The sequence below is a fragment of the Scyliorhinus torazame genome, chromosome 9 (assembly GCF_047496885.1).
Source record: "Scyliorhinus torazame isolate Kashiwa2021f chromosome 9, sScyTor2.1, whole genome shotgun sequence".
Taxonomy (NCBI): Eukaryota; Metazoa; Chordata; class Chondrichthyes; order Carcharhiniformes; family Scyliorhinidae; genus Scyliorhinus; species Scyliorhinus torazame.
Window position 1 is genome coordinate 166871183 of NC_092715.1, and position 18885 is coordinate 166890067.

General features: G+C 48.3%; 1 protein-coding gene across 3 annotated transcripts in view; it reads right to left on the reverse strand.

The window, feature by feature from the left end:
• Positions 1–17877, reverse strand: part of hsd17b3 (hydroxysteroid (17-beta) dehydrogenase 3) — a 140940-nt gene extending 123063 nt beyond the window's left edge. For all 3 annotated transcript variants that reach the window (XM_072516742.1, XM_072516743.1, XM_072516741.1), the window contains exons 1-3: positions 17765–17877; positions 8684–8730; positions 6561–6636 (exon numbers count right to left, since the gene is read on the reverse strand). In XM_072516742.1, the coding sequence (XP_072372843.1) occupies positions 6561–6636; positions 8684–8730; positions 17765–17870 (229 nt within the window). In that variant the 5' untranslated portion in view covers positions 17871–17877. The remainder of the gene's footprint in view (positions 1–6560; positions 6637–8683; positions 8731–17764) is intronic.
• Between the last annotated feature and the right edge of the window lie 1008 nt (positions 17878–18885).

Below are 18885 nucleotides of genomic sequence, written 5' to 3' on the forward strand. Positions count from 1 at the left end.
CGGTCAGGTGCTGCGGGGAGGGTGGGGGCAATGGTGCGGGTGCGCGTGGGGCTCCGGTGGGCGCCAGGTCCAGAAGGGAGACCATGTCTTGGCGGCCGTCAGGGAACGCTACATAGGCATACTGGGGGTTGGCGTGCAGCAGGTGGACCCTCTCGACCAACGGGTCCGATGTGTGCGCCCTCACATGTTTCCGCAGCAGGACGGGTCCGGGTGTCGCTAGCCAGGTTGGGAGTGAGGTCCCGTAGGAGGACTTCCTGGGGAAGACAAGGAGACGTTCGTGAGGTGTCTGGTTTGTGGTAGTACAGAGCAGCGACCGAATGGAGTGAAGGGCCACTGGGAGGACTTCCTGCCAGCGGGAGACTGGGAGATTCCTGGACCGAAGGGCCAGCAGGACGGTCTTCCAGACCGTTCCGTTCTCCCTCTCTACCTGCCCGTTTCCCCGGGGGTTGTAACTGGTCGTCCTGCTGGAGGCGATGCCTTTGCTGAGCAGGAATTGATGCAGTTCGTCGCTCATGAAGGAGGACCCCCTATCACTGTGAATGTATGTGGGGAAACCGAACAGTGTAAAGATACCCTGGAGGGCCTTGATGACGGTGGTTGTGGTCATGTCTGGGCAGTGGATGGCGAATGGGAACCGGGAGTATTCGTCAATCACGTTAAGGAAGTACGTGTTGCGGTTGGTGGAGCGGAGGGGGCCTTTGAAATCCATGCTGAGGCATTCAAAGGGACAGGAAGCCTTTATCAGGTGCGCCCTCTCTGGCCGGTAGCAGTGCGGTTTGCAGTCCGTGCAGATTTGGCAGTCCCTGGTGACTGTCCTGACCTCCTCGATGGAGTAGGGCAGGTTGCGGGTCTTAACAAAATGAAAGAAACGAGTGAGCCCCGGGTGGCAGAGGTCCTCGTGGAGGGATCGGAGGCGGTCCACTTGTGCTGTGGCACAAGTGCCGCGGGACAGGGCATCAGGAGGCTCGTTCAGCTTCCCCGGACGGTACAAGATCGCGTAATTGTAGGTGGAGAGTTCTATCCTCCACCGCAAGATCTTGTCGTTCTTAACCTTGCCCCGCTGTGCATTGTCGGACATGAACGCCACCGACCGTTGGTCTGTGAGGAGAGTGAATCTCCTGCCAGCCAGGTAATGCCTCCAGTGTTGCACAGCTTCTACTATGGCCTGGGTCTCCTTTTCGACCGAGGAGTGGCGAATTTCGGAAGCATGGAGAATGCGGGAGAAGAAAGCCACGGGCCGGCCCGCTTGGTTGAGGGTGGCCGCCAGAGCTACGTCGGACACATCGCTCTCGACCTGGAAGGGGAGGGACTCGTTGATGGCGCGCATCGTGGCTTTTGTGATGTCCGCTTTGATGCGGCAGAAGGCCTGGCAGACCTCCGTCGACAGGGGGAAGGTTGCGGTCTGGATCAGGGGTCGAGCCATGTCTGCGTAATTAGGGACCCACTGTGCATAATAGCTAAAGAAGCCGAGGCAGCGCTTTAGGGCCTTGGGGCAGTGAGGGAGGGGGAACTCCATGAGGGGGCGCATGCGTGCAGGGTCGGGGCCTATGACTCCATTTCGCACTACGTAGCCTAGGATGGCTAGACGGTCGGTGCTAAACACGCATTTCTCCTTATTGTAGGTCAGATTAAGGATATTCTCGGTCTGGAGAAATTTTCGGAGGTTGGTGTCGTGGTCCTGCTGGTCATGGCCGCAGATGGTGATGTTATCAAGATATGGGAACGTTGCGCGTAAGCCGTACCGGTCAACCATTCGGTCCATCTCATGCTGGAAGACCGAGACCCCGTTCGTGACACCGAAGGGAACCCTTAAAAAGTGACAGAGCCACCCATCTGCTTCGAAGGCAGTGTACTGGCGGTCACCATTACGGGGGGGCAGCTGGTGGTAGGCAGACTTGAGATCCACTGTGGAGAAGACCTTGTATTGCGCAATCCTGTTTACCAGGTCGGCTATACGGGGGAGAGGGTACGCGTCCAGCTGCGTAAACCGGTTGATGGTCTGGCTACAGTCGATGACCATTCTATGTTTCTCCACGGTCTTTACCACCACTACTTGAGCCCTCCAGGGGCTGTTACTCGCTTCGATGACCCCTTCCTTCAGCAGCCTTTGGACCTCTGACCTGATGAAGGTCCGGTCCTGGGCACTGTACCATCTGCTCCTGGTGGCGATGGGTTTGCAATCCGGGGTGAGGCTCGCAAACAGGGAAGGCGGGTCGACCGTAAGGGTCGCGAGGCCGCAGACAGGGGGGGGAATAGGGCCGCCGAATTTAAAAGTCAGGCTTTGCAGGTGGCACTGGAAATCCAGCCCCAGGAGGGTGGCTGCGCAGAGGTGCGGCAGAACGTACAGGCAGAAATTGCGGAATTCACTGCCTTGGACAGTGAGGTTCGCTCGGCAGAACCCCTTTATCTCCACCGCGTGTGACCCGGAGGCCAGGGAGATTCGTTGGTTTACGGGATGGGTGACAAGGGAACAGTGCCTTACCGTGTCGGGGTGGACGAAGCTTTCCGTGCTGCAGGAGTCGATCAGGCACGACGTCACGTGGCCGTTGATAGCGATCGTTGTGGTGGCTTTCGCTAGCGTCCGGGGCCGACTCTGGTCCAGGGTCACGGAGGCCAGCTGCAGCAAGGAGGAGTTCTGGTCAGGCAGCGTGGAGTCGGCGGTGCTGGGGGCTTGAGGCCGGTTCAGGGTAACGGAGGCCAGCTGCAGCAAGGGGGAGTTCCGGTCAGGCAGCGTGGAGTCGGCAGCGCTGGGGGCTTGAGGCCCCATCCAAGATGGCATCAGCCACGGGTCGCACATGAAGTCCGGGGATACAGAAGATGGCGTCGGCGAGGGTACAAAATGGCGGTGCCCATCCACCCAGCATGGTGGCCGGGGGGCAAAATAGCCGCGCCCGTGGGTCACACGTTGCCTGTGGGTAGGAGGGCGGCGGTGGGCCTTGGACGGCCGGGACCTGGAACAAAGGCTGATGATAGTCGCTGGCGACCACTGCCACGGCGCGGGCCTGGCAGACCGCGACGTAGTGGCCTTTCTTGCTGCACCCTTTGCAGGTGACGGTGCGGGCCGGGCAGCGCGTGCGCGGATGATTCGCCTGGCCACAGAAGAAGCAGCGTTGGCCGGCGGTGAAAACGGGCCGTCTAGCGGTGCAGGCCTGCGGGGTTAGCGGGAAAGTCTGGGGGGCTGCCGCGACGGGGTGCCACGCAGCCCAGGGGAGTGCCGTGCGCCCGGGAGCAAAAGCCAGTGCGTTTTTGTACGCAACGTCCATAGACCCTGCCAGGGCCCGTGCCTCAGTGAGGCCCAGCGTGTCCATTTCAAGGAGCCTTGTGCGGATGTCGGGAGAAGACATACCTGCCACGAAAGCGTCCCGAATTAAAAGTTCCGTGTGCTCATTCCCTGTGACTGGCGGGCAGCCGCAGTTCCGGCCCAGCACTAGTAGAGCCCGATAGAAGTCCTCCAGTGTTTCGTCAGGGCTCTGCCTTCTAGTTGCCAACAGGTGATGGGCGTAGACCTGGTTCAGAGGACGGATGTAATGTCCTTCGAGCAGTGTGACAGCTGCAGCATAATTCTCCGCCTCCTCGATCAGAGGGTAGATTGCAGGGCTGACTCGGGAGCGTAGAAGGTGCATCTTCTGCCTTTCCGTGGGGGTGTCGGCGGCCGTGTCGATGAAGCTCTCAAAACACGCCAGCCAGTGCTTAAAAATACCAGCGGAGTTGTCTGTGTGGGGACTGAGCTGAAGGCACTCCGGCTTGATGCGGAGGTCCATCCTTTCAGAAGTAATAGCTGATTAAATTGATGCACAATCAATTACTCGTGAGACAAGGAGAGTCATACTAATCGGCTTTAATCAGCTAGAACTGCACCCAGCAGCTCCGATACAGAAAGTGAAGGCTGTTGGGACGCCTCTCAGGGCGGAGCTACGTACATTGGCCAATGGTAGACTCCTAGGTCTGGCCAATGGGCATCCACCTCTCAGGTACTGCAATACCTGGTATTACCACAGGGTATAAATTGAACATGGGGAAAAATGAGATGTTCGCGATCCAGGCAAGAGGGCAGGAGAAGAGACTGGGAGAACTGCCGTTTAGAATGGTAGGAAAGAGCTTTCGGTATCTGGGAATCCAGGTGGCCCGGGAATGGGAGGCACTGCACAAGTTAAACCTATCCCGGCTCGTAGAACAAATGAAAGAGGACTTTATAAGATGGGACATGCTTCCACTATCACTGACGAGGAGGGTACAGATTGTGAAAACGATGGTCCTCCCCAGATTCCTGTTTGTCTTTCAGTGCCTCCCCATCTTCATCCCGAGGGCCTTTTTCAAGAGGGTGAATAAGGTTATTTTGGGCTTTGTGTGGGCGGGTAAAACCCCGCGAGTGAAGAAAGTGTTGCTGGAATGTACTCGGGGGGAGGGTGGGTTGGCGTTGACCAACATTTGTAGTTACTACTGGGCGGCTAATATAGCCATGATTAGAAAGTGTGAGAGAGTGGTAGTGGGGGAAGGGTCGGTGTGGGAGAGGATGGAGGCGTTGTCATGTAAAGACACAAGTTTGGGAGCACTGATAACGGCACCTCTTCTGTTCTCGCCGGTCCGATACTCCACAAGTCCGGTGGTGGTGGCGGCTCTGAGAATCTGGGGGCAGTGGAGGAGATATAAGAGAGTGGAGGGAGCATCGTTTTTTTAGACCCCGATTTATAATAACCATCAATTTGTACCGGGTAGGCTGGATGGTGGGTTCCGGAGATGGCAAAGGGCAGGAATTAGGATGATGGAGGTTCTATTTATAGACAGGAGCTTCCCCAGCTTGAAAGCCTTGGAGGATAAATTTGAATTACCAGCTGGGAATGGGTTTAGGTATTTGCAGGTGCGAGATTTCTTGAGAAAGCAGGTTCTGGCCTTCCCGCTGCTGTCACCATGGGGGATACAGGACAGAGTAATTTCCAGTACTTGGGTGGGAGAGGGAAAGGTATCAGATATTTACCAGGAACTTTTGGATGCGGAGGAAACTCCGGTGGGGGAGCTTTAGGGCAAGTGGGAAGAAGAGCTAGGAGGAGAGATAGAGGCGGGTCTGTGGGCGGATGCCCTAAGCAGGGTTAATACATCCTCACCATGTGCCAGGCTTAGCCTGATACAATTCAAGGTCGGCCATAGGCACACATGACGGTGGCCCGGATTAGCAAGTTTTTCGGGGTAGAGGACAGGTGTGCGAGGTGCGCGGGAAGCCCAGCAAATCATGTCCACATATTTTGGGCATGCCCGAAGCTCAGTGGGTTTTGGCAGGGTTTTGCTAAGGCAATGTCCATGGTACTCAAAACACGGGTGGTGCCGAGTCCAGAGGTGCCGATCTTTGGAGTGTCGGAAGAGCTGGGAGTTCAGGGAGCGAAAGAGGCAGACGTATTGGCCTTTGCCTTCCTGGTAGCCCGGAGACGGATCTTATTAATGTGGAGGGACTCAAAGCCCCCGAGCATAGAGACCTGAGTTAGTGACATGGCTGGGTTTCTCAGTCTCGAGAAGATAAAGTCCGCCTTAAGAGGGTCAATGGTTGGGTTCACCCAGAGGTAGCAGCCGTTCGTCGACTTTCTCAGGGAAAATTAAAATGTCAGCAGAAGCAGAATTCCAAAGGGGGGGAGCTGGGCTGTTGTTTTGTGGTTGGGGTGTGTGAAGAATGTGATGGGGGGAGAAATGTTTATTGTACCATGTTTATGTCGCTGTTATTGTTATTATTATAAAAACTTGCAAATACCCTAATAAAAATATTTTTTTTTTAAAAGAGTGAGGTGTGTGCGAGAGAGTGAGATATGTGCGTGAGAGAGTGAGGTGCGTGTGTGAGAGAGTGAGGTGTGTGTGTGAGAGAGTGAGGTGCGTGTGTGAGAGAGTGAGGTGTGTGTGTGAGAGAGTGAGGTGCGTGTGTGAGAGAGTGAGGTGTGTGTGTGAGAGAGAGGTGAGTTAGTGTGTGTGAGAGAGGTATGTGTGTAAGAGAGAGAGGAGATAGTGTGTGTGTGTTGTGTGGGAGAGAGAGAGTGAGATGTAAGAGAGAAAGAGAGAGGTGCGTGTGAGGAAGAGATGTGTGAGGGAGGTGAGAGGGTGTATGTATCTATGTCTGTATTGTGTGTGCGTCTGGTATAAGAATCAAGCTTTCTGGTATTAGTCCTCCCATTAACCAATTGAACCGAAGAAGCAGCATCACTCCTCTCATTAAAATTGACAAACTTAAGTACTTTATTTAATAAGATAAACTTTTAATTATAATAAATGTACATATAAAGGAAATAGAAAAGACATCCATAAGTTATGTTTTTGTATGTTTGTACCTATTGTGCAAACACAACCATTTTTTTGTGGTTTAACTCTTCATCACAATAGGAATGTTTCTCAGGGGTTCCATCAGTACCCTTGGGAGGTCAGAAGGGTCAGAAACGTTTGGGAATCCCTGACTTATATGGTTCATGCATTTTTTCTGTCAATCTTCCACCAAAGTCATGAAGAGACTGTATTAAAGAAATTCCCAATGGTGTCATTTAATTACAAAAAAAACAAAAGTTAGGAGCAGAAAATAGTCATCTCACCAATTTCATGTGCAACCTTTATTAGCTTCTCCTTAGTTCTGCTGATAAGTACAATATTTAAGCCACGCTTGGCAAACTGTGGAGAAAAGAAACCTCGATAGTGTTACATGGCTTTCTAAATGGTCACAAACTGATGCATATCCTATCAGGTCAATACTGCTAGCACTCAGTTCAGAGGTCATCTCAGTGAGAGAATTATTACAGGACCAGCTGCAGACCTAGGTAAACCTAGGTGTAAATCTGTGCTGGGAAAGGAAAAATACAAGCAAGTGAAATTTAAAGACAAGGAACCAATTAGATTGGAGTGTCACAAGAGGGGAATAAAAACTCAGAAATCTTCCAGAAAGCCCGAAAAGCATTTTGAAACTTTAGTCAAAGCTAAACACAGGCCAAAATGGAGAAGACAGATACAGGAGTCAACTACCAACCCTCAGTCTGACGACTGCTGAGATCGGGTGGTGCTGCATGAGGTGCTTGTGAACAACACTACCATAACATGCCATGATACTATCCCCATAATTGGGAGGCTGTGGCGTTGCAGTATTGTTACTGGACTAGTAATCCAAAAACCCAGGGCAGATGGTGAAATTTAAATTCAATAAAAATCTGGAATTAAAAGTCTCATGATGACCATGAAACCATTGTTGATTGTCATAAAAACCCATCTGTTTCTATTGGGGAATGCACTCTTAACAGTGAAATGGCCCAGCGAGCCACTCAGCTCTAGGGCATGAACAACAAATGCTGGCCTTACCAGCGACTCCCATATCCCATGAAAGACTAATAGAAAAGCCGTCATTGCAGCGTACATATGATCTTTCTGCTACATGGTTAAGCTCAGTTAGCTGGATAGCTGGTTTGTGATGCAGAGTGAGCCCAGGCAGCAAGGGTTCAATTCCCTCACCAGCTGAGGTTATTCATTATGGCCCCACCTTCTCAAACTTGTCCCTCGCCTGAGGTGTGGTGATCCTCAAGCTAAATCACCACCAGCCAGCTCTCCCCCTCAAAGAGGAAAGCAGCTTATGGCCATCTGCGACTATAGCGACTTTACTATCTCAGATGACCCTGCAGCAAATGGCACAGCCTGAATTCAGTTTACTTTTACTGGTGTTTACCCTGAGCAGACAGATGCTCCAGATATTTTATCTGTGGGGATCTAGACAGGTGAGACCAAGCACACAACACTGACGTTCAGTCACCGCACCGCACCATGATACATATATTTCATGGTGTATCATGAAATACCACACTTGCAATGGGATAATTCTGAAGATCCATCTGGCTCAGCGGTTGGCTTGGCATTCTCATATCTTAGAGATGCTATCTGGATGTGCTCTGAAAAAGGAATTTCACTTCTATTCCAAATGTGGGTGTTGGCAGGAAGTCAGAAAATATTCCAGCATAAGGGCTTGCAAAATGCAAAATAAATTTCTGGAGAAAACTAGGTGGAGAGGACAAATAGAAGTCAGCTTTGTACTCACTACATGATAAGATTAGGAAGGACAGGAAGATATGGGCTCAGAACCAAAAGTTCAAATGTCTAGTATCAATGTTCTTGATTTAGTTATAGATAATGACAAGTCAGAACATGCATATATCAAACAGGGGTTCTGAGCAAGGGATATACATTTCACCACTTGAAACCACTGGTCTAGGGTGGCACGGTGGCACAGTGGTTAGCACCGCTGTCTCACGGCGCCAAGGACCCAGGTTCGATCCTCGCCCCAGGTCACTGCCGTATGGAGTTTCCACATTCCCCCCGTGTCTGCTTGGGTCTCATCCCCACAACCCAAATATGTGTAGGTTAGGTTGATTGGCCAAACTAAATTGCCCCTTATTTGGTAGGAAAAAATGGGATACTCTAAATTTTAAAAATGTAGTTGTGCCTAACTTCAGGACAGTGCATACTTCTCTAGACTCAAATGCAAAACCAGTCTTTAGCCCATCAACAACAATGTGGTCACTGAGTGTCAGAATAATTATGCTCTTCAGACCACATACCTGGAAATACTGTTACGCAAATAAATGCAGCCTTAAATTAAATCAAAAGAAAAAGGTTACTCAAAAGAAGCAATTATGTTTTATAACTTATGCAATATGAAGAAATCGTAATGAGATCTCACCTCGTGTGCATATGCTTTTCCAATGCCATCTGTTGCACCAGTGATGACTGAAAATAAATATAATTAAGTAGTTTTTTACCATAGTACATTAACTTAAATATCACTTTTGTGAATACCTCAAAAAGCAAATAAAGTTGAAATCATGGAATGCAGGGATAAATTAATGCATTTCTTCCTGTCCTCTACAGTCTTCTGTGGTAGAGAATGTCATAGCTTCACCACTCTCTGAGTGAAGAAGCTTCTCATCCTTTTCAGTCCTAAATGACCTACCCCGCATCTCGAGACTGTGACCCCATGTTCTAGGCCCACCGCCAGCCTGCCCCCATCTGAGGAAACAACATCCCTGCATCCAGCCTGTCCACCCTGTCAGAATGTTATACGTTCCAACTAGATCCCCTCTCATTCTACTAAATTCCAGTAAACACAGACCCAGTCGACCCAATCTCTCCTCATACGACAATCCTGCCATCACAGGAGGGTGGCACGTGGTGCAGTGGTTAGCACTGGGGCTGCGCCGCTGAGGGCCCGGGTCCGAATCCCGGCCCTGGGTCACTGTCCGTGTGGAGTTTGCACATTCTCCCCGTGTCTGCGTGGGTTTCACCCCCACAACCCAATGATGTGCAGTTTAGGTGGATTGGCCATGCAAAATTGCCCCTGAATTGGAAAAAAAATAATTGGGTACTCTAAATTTAAAAAAAAAAGCCTGCCTTCCCAGGAATCAATCTGATGAACCTTCATTGCATTCTTTCTATGGAAGGTATGTCCTTTCTTAGATAAGAAGAACAAATCAGTGATGTATATTTTGAGTAGCTGAGGCCCAAGCACTGTGGGACCACACTCGTCACCGCCTGCACTTCGAAAAAGACCCATCATCCCTACTCTGTTGCCTGTCTGCTAACCAATTCTTAATCCATGCCTATATTACTCCCAATATTGCCCCAATCCATATTACCCCAAACCCATGCACTTTAATTTTACACACTAACCTCATATGTGGGACGTTTCAAAAGCTTTCTGAAAATCCAAATGTATCATATCCACTGGTTCGCCCTTTTCTATTCTGTTTGTTACATTCTCAAAAAACTCCAGTAGGTTTGTCAAACATGATTTCCCTTTCATAAATCCATGTTTACTTTGTCTAATTTTGTTGATATTTTCTGAATGTCCTCTTATCGCATCATTTATTATAACCACTGGTGGCGCAGTGGTTAGCACTGCTGACTCACGGCACCGAGGACCCGGGTTCGATCCTAACCTCGGGTCACTGACCGGGTGGAGTTTGCCCAATCTCCCCGTGTCTATGTGGGTCTCACCCCCACAACCCAAAGATGTACAGGGTAGATGGATTGGCCACACTAAATTGCCCCTTAATTGGAAAAGAAATTGATTTTAAAAAATAGATTTGAGCATTTTCCCTTATTTGGCTAACTGGTCTGTATTTCCCTGTTTTCTCCATCCTCCATTTTTAAATAGCAGGGTTACATTTATTATCCTCCAATCTGCCAGGACTGTTCCAGAATCTACAGAATTTTGGAAGATGACAACCAAAGCATCTACTATTTCTGTGGCCACCTCCTTTAGCACCCTAGGATGTAGATTATTGGGCCCTGGGGATTTATTGACTTTAAGTCCCAGTAATTTTTCAAATACTATTTTTCTAACAATACTAATTTCCTTCAATTCCTCCTTCTCACTAGACCCTTGATTCCTTAGCATTTCTGGGAAGTTATTTGCATCTTCCTCCGCATTTCCAATAAAATGGTACTATGTAAAAACTGGATTTGCCTGTAGATTAAAGTCACCCATGATTACTGTCACATGCCGGCCCCACCATTGCTTGAGAACCGCATTTGACATGGGGACCAAAGACAACAGCTTCAGTCTTCCCATTATTTAGTTGAGGAAATGTAAGCCCAACCTGTACTGAGTGTCAGAAAGCATCTGTAGTGATCTGTGTATGTAGTAATACATGATCAGACTATGTTAAGCTAGTACAAGCAACTGAACACTAGATGGCCACAATATCAGGACCTACATAAAGGTTTTCCCGCTCTTTCCTAGAGGAGAGTGTGTCTGGATTGCAGAGAGTACATAGCTAGAGAGAAGAAGTTAATAGATATCAATATTTAGCATTATCTTATTTAATAGTTTAATCTACAGTTATTTGTTTGTTTACTAGTTTAGTATTAAGTAAAAAGAACTCACAAGATTATTTTATATTACTCATTAAATTACTTTATCATCACTGGAAGACTACGTTCAAATTTCAACAACTCGGCTAGACAAAAAGAGTAATATATATATTACAATATTGTAATATATATTAGGTGGTTAGGTGGATTGGCCATGATAAATTGCCCTTAGTGACCAAAAAGGTTAGGGGGGGGTTATTGGGTGATGGGGATGGGATGAAAGTGAGGGTTTAAGTGGGTTGGTGCAGACTTGATGGGCCGAATGGCCTCCTTCTGCACTGTATGTTCTATGTTCTAATATAACACAGTCTGTTAGATTAGAGATAATTTAGAGGTCAATAGAGGTGATGCTGAGAGGGGCAGCACGGTGATGCAGTGGTTAGCACTGCTGCCACACGCGCCGAGGTCCCAGGTTCGATCCCGGCTCTGGGTCACTGGCCGTGTGGAGTTTGCACATTCCCCCCCTGTTTGTGTGGGTTTCTCCCCCACAACCCAAAGATGTGCAGGGTGGGTAGATTGGCCACGCTAAATTTCCGCTTAATTGGAAAATATTAATTGTGTACGCTAAAATGGCGCTGAGATAAAGTTGTGTTGTTAGCGTACACGTGGATGATGTTGCTCAGAGGCAGATTGTAGATGGGATGTGGGGGTGGAGGGCTGGTCGTAATGGTGCAGGAGCCAGAAGAGAAACCATTGTATGTTACAACTAGATAGAAAAGAATGGAACCAGATAAGTGCAGTTTGATCCAGCTGGATGACAGTGGAAAGCTGTTGGATGATGATTGTGCGGACCACGTGAAAGGCTGCAAACAGGTTGAGAAGGATGAGGGCAGTTTACATTTTTCAGACACATAGGGGGCGATACTCCGAGCCACGCGCCGGGCCGGAGAATCGCCCCAACCGTGCCACGCCACCCCGATGCCGGCGCGCGATTCTCCGAGGTGCGGAGAATCGGCGCCATTTGCGCTGCCGCGTTTGTCGCGGCACCGGTCGCGGGCCGCTGGAATCGGCGGGGCCGCCGATTCTCCGGCCCGGATGGGCCGAGCGGTTACGACAGAGTCCCGCCGACGCCATTCACCCCTGATCGCTGCCGGCGGGAACTCTGCGCGAACGGTCGAGGGTCGGCCTGTGGGGGGGGGAAGGGGGTCTCCTTCACCGGGCTGGCCCTCCAATGGGGTCTGGCCCGTGATCGGGGCCACCGATCGGCGGGCCGGCCTCTCCCCCCCCCGGGCCTACTTTCTTGTGCGGCCGGCCCCTGAACACCAACACCATGTTGAGTCAGGGCCGGCGCGCTAGAGGTCCCCCACGCATGCACAGGTTCGCGCAGCCCAACTGCGCATGCGCCGTTGGCGCGGCACCCATTTGTGCCGGGAAAGGAGGCTGGAGCAGCATGAACCGCTCCAGCGCCATGCTGGCCCCCTGTGAGGGCCAGAATCGGTCGTACCCGGGCCCAGTTCGCGCCGTCATGAAACGCGAACACTTGGGCTCCATATTGGAAAATCGCCCCCATAGGATATCATTTGTGACTCTGACAAGAGCTGTTTTGCTATGATGGCATGGGTATAAATCTGATCGGAGAGATTCAAACAGAGTTTACAAGGACAGTGGCGTCAAAGTTGATTCTTGGTGGAGAGGGGACAGCACCTGAGAAGAAAGAACCATTAACATCAGCCAACATTGGGGACAAGAGGTTAGGTTGTCAGCTGTTTAATGGGAAAAATGTTAAAGGAATAGGAAGTGGATCCCTTGGACAGATTGAGTTCAGAGAAGGCAGGGGAGAGATAGGAGAGAAACTAGAGAAAGATGGAAATTTAGGACAAGGGGTGAACATTAAAGGAAATGTGGCCCAGGAGGCAAGGGAAAGGGTTAAAATTATTAGAGCTGGCGGCTGATCGGATGGTGTTAATCTTGTTGGAGATGAGAAGGAGACGGGGTGAGTGGCTTAAGAAGACAACTTTTCATAGAGAACAGAAGCTGGCCATTACCTTTGTATTCCAGGATGATCTTTAAATAGAGAGCATGACACAAGGATGCCTTACGGTCCAGCTAGATGTCGCATGAACGACTAAATCAGTTGTCCGCCATATCTGTTAAAATCTGGATGCCTTGGAACTAAGGAGTAGAGATGAAGGCATTGCCATGGTGAGAGAGAGTAATACTGTTAATGGGGGCCAGGACATCAAAGGTAGAGGTGAGGCCACAGTACTCCAGTAACTATAAAAATGTTGTTAAATAGAGGGCAAACTGCTGGACAGGCAGGATTTTGAAATGCAATGTTAAGTGAACTGAAAATATTTTTTTTGAGGGGCAGAAACTTGATGAAGTAGGGTTGGGAAGGGCAAAGAGGATGTGTGGGCAAGCAACACAAGATCATAGATGGTCTTATCTGTGATTGACACAATGGGAGTGGTGAGGCCATGTAAAGGGGCTGGCTCTCAATATGGGCTGGGGAGAGAGATTAGGAAGCATATGAGGACAGTCAGCTCAGGGAAGAGGGCATGATGAATTGGGATGGAAATTGAAGAGAATGAGAATGAGAAGTCTTTCAATGCAGAAGCTGATGGAGGAAAGCTGTGAATGTCTGCAAAGGTCTGTTATGGTATTTGGCTGCGCAATAAAGAACAAGAGGTTAAGAGACATGAAACAAGACAACATTCTCAAAAAGAGGAAAGACTGCAGGAACAGGGGCAGACTGTGAAAGTCTTCCTTTATGTCCAGTTTCACCACATTCCGGTTCTATTAAGTTGCTCAGCAAACATTTTATTTTACATGCTCCACTTCTCTATCATACATTCTGGGTGCCAAAAGTTTATTTCTCTCATTATATTTTATCTCTCACTATCACTTCTGTAATTTAACTGTCTCCTGTCCACCTAATTATTTTACAAGTTTTTCTTTATTTCCCGCCTGCCTTTCCCTTGCTCTACCTGTTGAGGTTAATTGAGATTTACTGGTATTTCCACTTTATTTTGCCAATGTGGTTCTTGTTCAGAAATTCAGTCTTCTGAGCCGCAGTCCATTCAGCCACTGTTTCTAGCTCTTCATCACCTTCAGCTTCACCTCCATTTATCTGCCTAACAACTGATTCTGCACATTTCCTGGTTCTTCATTTCCACGGAAATAACTTCGGCAGTGCAACCAGCAAAAAACTCTATCCTGCTTCTAAACTCTCTTTCCCTCTGCATATGCCTCTGAACCTAGACAGCAACTTGTCAATGCTCTAAGCTGACACTGTCACTATGTCAACTTTATCTCGGCATGGTACCTCTGACTAACGTTCGATTCCCATCAATTTAATGCAACTTGTCAATGCTCTAAGCTGACACTGTCACTATGTCAACTTTATCTCGGCATGGTACCTCTGACTAACGTTCGATTCCCATCAATTTAATGCAAGTTAATGATTTGAGCGGCACGGTGGTACAGTGGTTAGCACTGCTGCCTCACATGACCAGGGACGTGGGTTCAATTCTGGCCTTGGGAGACTGTCTGTGTGGAGTTGCCATTTTCTCCCCATGTCTGCATGGGTTTCCTCCGGTTTCCTCCCACAGTTCAAAGATGTGCAGGTTAGTTGGGGTTACGAGGATAGGGCAGGGGAGTGGCCTTAGGTTGGGTGCTCTTTCAGAGGGTCGGTGCAGACTTGATGGACCGAATGGCCTCCTTCTGCACTGTAGGGATTCAATAATTCTATGATGACTTCTATTTGCCTCCAAAGCAATTTCATTCCTTTGTTATCCTTTTCTTCCTTCTTTCTTTCCATTTCTCCCCACTCAGGCACTATAATCCCCTACCCCATCCCTCTGCAAATCCCTACCCCAAGCCTTAATTAGTCCTGGACTTTCCTGTTCTTTGCTGCGATCCCAGAGTTGGCTTCCTGCTTGATAAGCCTATTGATTTCCTCTGTGTCTCACTTGCCATCTTCCATAAGGCCCACAAGGAACACTATCTCATAAAGAGCAGCAACCCAAATTATCACATCCTATTTTCACTGGCCTTCCCATTCAGCTCACCAACTGGGTGTTATTCTTGCCAACCTCCGGGCTGATTTACAGACACTGCCAGCAGACCTGGTATCAACACCCCTCTCTGTAACTCTCGCCAAAAGACACTTGCCATCCATGAGCTTATTGTGGATGATTGCACCAATATTTTGGCCTTGATGGAAACTTTGCTGATGGTGATGGCATCTTCCAACATACTAAAGCTTCGCATCTGGCTACACCTTCCATCGCTTGCCCCGCACTTAACACCACAGTGGCAATATCAAAAAGAAATCACACTTATGACTTTCTCTCACTTTCCAAAACAATATCAACTTCCATCTCAATTCATCAAGCCCTCTTCTCTTTCAAGTTCACTGTCCTTCTACCCACCATACTAAGTCATTGACCTTTATTCATGATCACCCTTCCGACTTGGAAGCAATTACAAAATCAAAATACTGTAGATCCAAAATAAAGTCCAAAAATGCTGGAAACACTCAGCCTGACTGACAGCACCTTTGTGAGATAAACGGTTAATAGACAGAATTTTATCTGTCACACGGAGGTGACTTTGGTGGTGGATTGGAACCGGGTGAGGGGCAGTTGACCCTTTTAAACATGGTATATCTGGTCAGCCATCTGATGCCACATCCTGCTGATATTGCCAAAGATAGGTGGGTAATAGAGGCGGCTACCTGCCCAGCAGCAGCAGGTAGTCAATCAGTGCCAATTAACTGGCCACATGGGATTGGGAATGCCACCAGGGTCTTGTGGGTGGCGCACAGATCCCAAGGTGTGTTGCCAACAATGGGCTTGTGGCAGCAACATTCCTGTGTCAGGCCAAGGTGCCAGCGAAGCCTCTTTTATTTATACAAGCATCCCCACCCAACCCCTCCCAACCCAGAACCACTTCTGCCACAGGGCATGGATATCTTTAGAAGGCCGCTCCATCTGGAGGTATGCTCGCCTTCTGCTGCCTGCTGTGGCAGCACCCACCTTTCCTAGTCCTACCAGCAGGACAGTGCTGCAGGTTGTCCCATTGGCCCAAATAGGTGCATATCCTGCCTGTCATCCCTAACAGGACAGCACTTCCGGAGGCGGTCTCTTAATTGGAAAAATGAGGAAATGTTTCCTTTTACCAAGAACCTTAAATCTGTATTCTCTGGCTATCAACCTTTCTGAAACTGGAGGCAGTTTCCCCTTATTTGCTCTCATCAAAATCCTGTATGATTTTGAATAGAACAATCTCTGGTCTCAACATGTAACTGAAGTCTTTCTTCCAATCCAGTGAAATCATCTTTGCACCTTGACATCCTTTTTCAAATGTGGTGCCCAGAATTGGGGATGAGCAATATTTTATGGCTGTTTAGGATAACTAAACCACCAAACATCTCATCTACCCAACTACTCCAGCACCAGTCTACAGATCACACATTGGACTTATTCATCATTTCAGAATGCATCAAATCGGAGTGGCAGCAACTCCTCCTCAATCCCGAGGGACTGCCCATGAGGGAGGAGATGAGCCAGTACCCAGCTCTTACGGCTTATAGCCACACTGCATTGTCTGAGCCCTTTTGGACTTCCCCTGCAACCCCCGCCTCAACATTATTTAGAAACATTGCTGGTTGTGGTGATGACTGCTTGGGACCATGTAAAAAATAAGCCAATAAACTGTCAATAGCACCGGGGACAAACTAGGAGGGGGAAGGGTGGACATTGGTTTGAGAGGTGACAGGGAGGGAGAGATAGTCAAATTGGAGGAAGAAGCAAACTGGGGAAAGCAGAATTCACGCAGCCTGTGATGTGCACTGTTGTGTATTATGTAGTCAGGCAGCTTTGGTGAGGCGTGAGTATGACCTCCCTGAAGTTCAATGGTAAGGCATAGGTTTGTTTTTAGTTATTATTTTTATAACTTGATGTGTATTGTGGAAAGTTAAAGAATTGTTCAAACATGTTAACTGGAAGATACTTATATCATTTAGGTACTTATTAAATCAGAAAATAATAAAGTTGTACAGCCTCCGAACATTGCAAAGCACTTAACAGCCAAGTTTTTTTTGGAGTGTGTTTGCAAAGTGGATCCCAAATTCGCAGGGTGGGGAAAAACTTTGAACAGACCCAAATAGAGAAGTCTCTGTCATTAAGCGATGGCAACATTTGAGAAGAATAGAGCCAAGTGCCTTCGGGACAAGTGAGCGGGGCACAAAGCCAGTGCCCCCACAGGTCCATCATATGCGGATTTGCAATGGGTTAACAAATGGAGACTCGGGTCTAATGTCACACACCAGACAATGTCAACCCCCACTGTAAAACCAGGCTAACTTTTTCGAGAATCCAACACCAATTTGAACACAGTAACTTTCCATAAGAAACAATGTTATAACGATCAGATCACCCACTTGGAGGCGATTATGGGACAAATATAGTCCTGGACATGGAGGAGAACATCATGTTCTTCTTTGAACAGTGTCATGAGATCTTTTGCGATTCACGCCTTGTGGCAGATACATATCCTGCCACCCCGCAGTTCCACCAGAATTTGGTCTGCGTTTCAGAATGATTGGGCACAACTCAAATACGCCACAGATTCCGATCCTTTATTCCTTTCAAATTCGGGAATTCTAATTTCTTCCCTCCGCTTCCCTACCACCAGCCCCTTCCCCATGAAATGCAAACGAAATAAAAACTTATGCAAGATGTTAAAAGTCGATCATATCAATCACCTTGCGTTTTAGAACTTACACCTACAAAAAAAAACGGAGGATGCTCTAGTACCGCGAACATGAATAGGATGGGAAATTCACGCCAGGTTGAAAATTCGAAACTTGGTACATGTCCATTAATTGCTGAACATTGGCACATCCGTACTAACCATAGCTGGGAATAATGCGAAACAATGCTACCTGCCCATTCGCCCAAGGAATTGAAGAAGGAATTCGGTACTCCAAGCCACTTGGTAAGTACAAAATACTTCAGGCATTTCACTACTTTTAGAGAAAAAAAGAACATAGCAAATATGCCAAACAAAACGAATGCATCCTCCAAGAGCTTTTCCATTGCTGCAGTATTACTGCCAAACTCAAGCAGTACCCAGTGATGAGACTGCCTCGGGCTGGGCAACTGCCTGTCAATCACATGACGTTGCCACAGGAACCGCAAAAAAGACTACCAATCAAAATTGAGCCCTGCTTCCCCAGTCTGGCGCTCCTTCCAAAGGAGGTGTGTTATTCAGTGCTCGATTTGAATGAGATGGCTGTTCCACTGGTCGTATTTTATTGTGGTGAAATCACCTTTAAGCTCCAAATACACTTTCATCGCCAATCGTGAACAGGTAAAATCCCCCGTCCCAGGCCTCCAACAGGACGGAGCCAACATTCCTCAGGACATGTCCCCAGCAGCTGTGGCAGGACAGTGGTTCGCCAGTGCCAACTCCATCAGGGTTTGCTAAACAATGGGAGGGACAGCTGTTTGGGAACAATGCTGTGACCAGAAACTCCAGTATATTCTGATGGGATGCATAGATTGTGCAAAAGTTGCGTATTCGAACCTCAGGTGAAGCAATTCCAAAGAGTGGAATGAGGGCTTGGGTAGCAAATTGGGTTCACTTCTTGGTAACCGAGTTTAAGAATTAACAGCAGCTTCTCATAGTGGCCAAAAGTCCATAATAGAATTCCAGATGGTTTCTACCCTGGGGCCACTTCTGTTCATACAGTAACTCCCGCCACAGTGCAGTACATGGGGACATTTATGAGATGGTGGAATTCAGCGTCAGCAAATGTAAGGTGGTACAATTTGGTAAAAATCAAAGTGATAATTTTGCTTTGAATGGAGGAAGTTTGGATGATATAAAAGCAGAGATTCGGGAGATGAGATTCACATGATAATAAAAGCAGCACTTCAAGGCACCCAAGCCATGACAAACATGAATTAAATATTGGGTTTAGTGGCAAGAAATAAAGAACAAGTGAGTTGAGCTGAGGGGTAAGATTTTTACCTCGATCCATTTGGTGAGATCATTGAAATC